Here is a 2,351-nt window from a genome sequence, read left to right on the forward strand (position 1 = left end):
AGGACCCCACACCCCCCTCCAGCACCCCACAGGTGTGATGAGCTGGGCACGGCCTCAACCACTGTAATCATTTAAAGGTTTATTTAAAGGGGAGGGGTCTCCATGTACCTCCTGTTCAGTACCCCACGGGTGTGAAGAGCTGGGCACGGCCTCAGACAGCACATTTATTTACAAGAAGGGCTCTACACACCCCCCCCTCCAGCATCCCATGGGTGTGCTGAGCTGTGCACGGTCTCAGCTGCCCCATTTATTTAAAGGGAGGGCCCCTTGTGTCCTCTTACAACCCATGGGTGTGATGAGCTGTGCACAGCCTCAGCTGCCCCATTTATTGAAGGGGGGCTCCCACCACGCTGTCTCCAGCACCCCACGGGTGTCCTGAGCTGTGCACGGCCTCAGACACCACATTTATTTACAATATTTATTTCGAGGGAGTCCTCCTCGTGTCCTCCCTTCAGACCCCCACAGGTGTGCTGAGCTGTGCACGGCCTCAGCCACCAGATCTATTGAAGAGCGGGGTCCATGCACATTCTGCTCAGCCTCCCATGGGTGTGATGAGCTGTGCATGGCCTCAGCTGCCCCATTCATATAAAGGGAGGGCCCCTTGTGTCCTCTGGCAGCCCATGGGTGTGATGAGCTGTGCACGGCCTCGGCCCCACATTTATTTCAGAAGAGGGCTCTTTGTGCCCTCCCTCCAAGAGCCCTTGGGTGTGATGAGCTGTGCATGGCCTCAGCTGCCCCATCCATTGGAGGGGGTCCCCGTGCCCTCCCCCAGCCCCCTGTGGGGTGCCCCCTCACCTGCTCCGTGTAGATCCCATCCAGGGTCTTCACCTCCTGTGCAGCTGTCGAGGATTTGGGCTTGTGGTCTCCGTACCCCTGCCAAGAGCATCCCATGGAAAGGGGCAGAGTCAACGTGGGCATTGGAAGCAGTCAGTCCCTCCCACTGCCTGGGGGGGTTCTGGGGTATCCCTGGGCCGGGGGTCCCCAGGAAACCCTCCTTACCAGCTCCCCAAAGGTGGGGGAGGGCCCCCAGCTGATGGTGCTCTCGTCGGCCGCCACGATGATGCTGCTCTTCCTGCAGAGGGGGCGAGGCAGGGTGAGCCCCTGAGCCCTCCCACCACCCCAAAACCCACGGAACGGGAACGTTTCATCGGAGCTCGGACTCACCCACAGGCCAGGCTGCGGATTTTCCAGCCGCAGAGGTCCTGCACGGCCTTGGGGTACATGGTGGACTCCCGGGAGGTGTTGGTGGCCCCCCAAAAGAACAAGCCACCTGCAACACTGCCCGTCAGGCTACGGCCCCCTGAGCACTCCCAACCCCCCCGAGCCCCGGGAATGCCGACCTGTCTCGCTGACGGCGAAGGAGCAGGTGTATCCCGCGTAGATCTGGGCGGCTCCACGGCCCGGGAAGTCAAAGAGCTTCACCAGCCGCGGCACCATCTCGTCCTTCTGCTCCGCGTGGCCCAGGCGCCCATAACCCCCAAAGCCCCAGGAGAAAACACGTTTCTGGGAGTCCAGGACGAGCTGGGGGTGCAAAAACATCGTCCCCCAGCGTCAGCAGCTGAGACCCGAGCAGCTCAGTGCAGGGAAAGGCACAGCAGGGGCAACAAATGGCACGGATTTATCCTCATGGAATCACAGAATCCCAGGTTGGTTTGCATTGGTAGGAAAAGCTGGAAAGTCCCTCTTGTTCCACTCCCTGCCATGGGCAGGGACACCTCCCACTACCCCAGGCTGCTCTTAGCCCCATCCAACCTGGCCTGGGACACTTCCAGGGACGGGGCAGCCACAGCTTCTCTGGGCACCCTGGAAGTCCCAAACCCTAAAGAAATGCTGCAAATATTTATCCTTATCCACAGGTTGCAAATCTGCATCCTTAAATAGAGGCTGCAAGGATTTATCCCTAAATTCCTGCTTCAAGCCTTAGATGCAGAGTGCAAATCTTTATCCTTAAATGCAGACTGCAAGAGTTTATCCCTAAATTCCTGCTGCAAATCTTCATTCTTAAATGCAGACTGAAAGGATTCATCCCTAAATTCCTGCTTCAAGCCTTAGATGCACACTGCAAATCATCCTTAAATGCAGGCTGCAAGGATTTATCTCTAAATTCCTGCTTCAGTCCTTAAATGCACACTGCAAAGATTTATCCTTAAATGCACACTGCAAAGATTTATCCTTAAATTCCTGAATTCCCGCTTTAACCCTTAAACATAGGTTGCAAAATCTTCATCCTTAGATGCAGGTTGCAAGGATTCATCCCTAAATTCCTGCTTCAAGCCTTAGATGCACACTGCAAATCATCCTTAAATAAAGGCCACAAGAATTTATCCTTAAATTCCTACTTCAAGCCTTAG

The 2,351-nt window shown here is 55.8% G+C and overlaps 1 protein-coding gene across 1 annotated transcript in view; it reads right to left on the minus strand.

Annotated features, from left to right (window-relative positions):
- Positions 1-392: 392 nt before the first annotated feature.
- RCC2 (regulator of chromosome condensation 2) overlaps positions 393-2,351 on the minus strand; it is a 5,529-nt gene continuing 3,570 nt past the window's right edge. The window contains exons 8-12 of the mRNA XM_029965234.1: positions 1,341-1,521; positions 1,165-1,270; positions 1,000-1,072; positions 796-873; positions 393-500 (exon numbers count right to left, since the gene is read on the minus strand). Coding sequence (XP_029821094.1) covers positions 393-500; positions 796-873; positions 1,000-1,072; positions 1,165-1,270; positions 1,341-1,521 — 546 coding nt within the window. The remainder of the gene's footprint in view (positions 501-795; positions 874-999; positions 1,073-1,164; positions 1,271-1,340; positions 1,522-2,351) is intronic.

The sequence above is a fragment of the Manacus vitellinus genome, unplaced genomic scaffold, assembly GCF_001715985.3.
Source record: "Manacus vitellinus isolate BGI_N305 unplaced genomic scaffold, ASM171598v3 scaffold_92_pilon, whole genome shotgun sequence".
Lineage (NCBI taxonomy): Eukaryota > Metazoa > Chordata > Aves > Passeriformes > Pipridae > Manacus > Manacus vitellinus.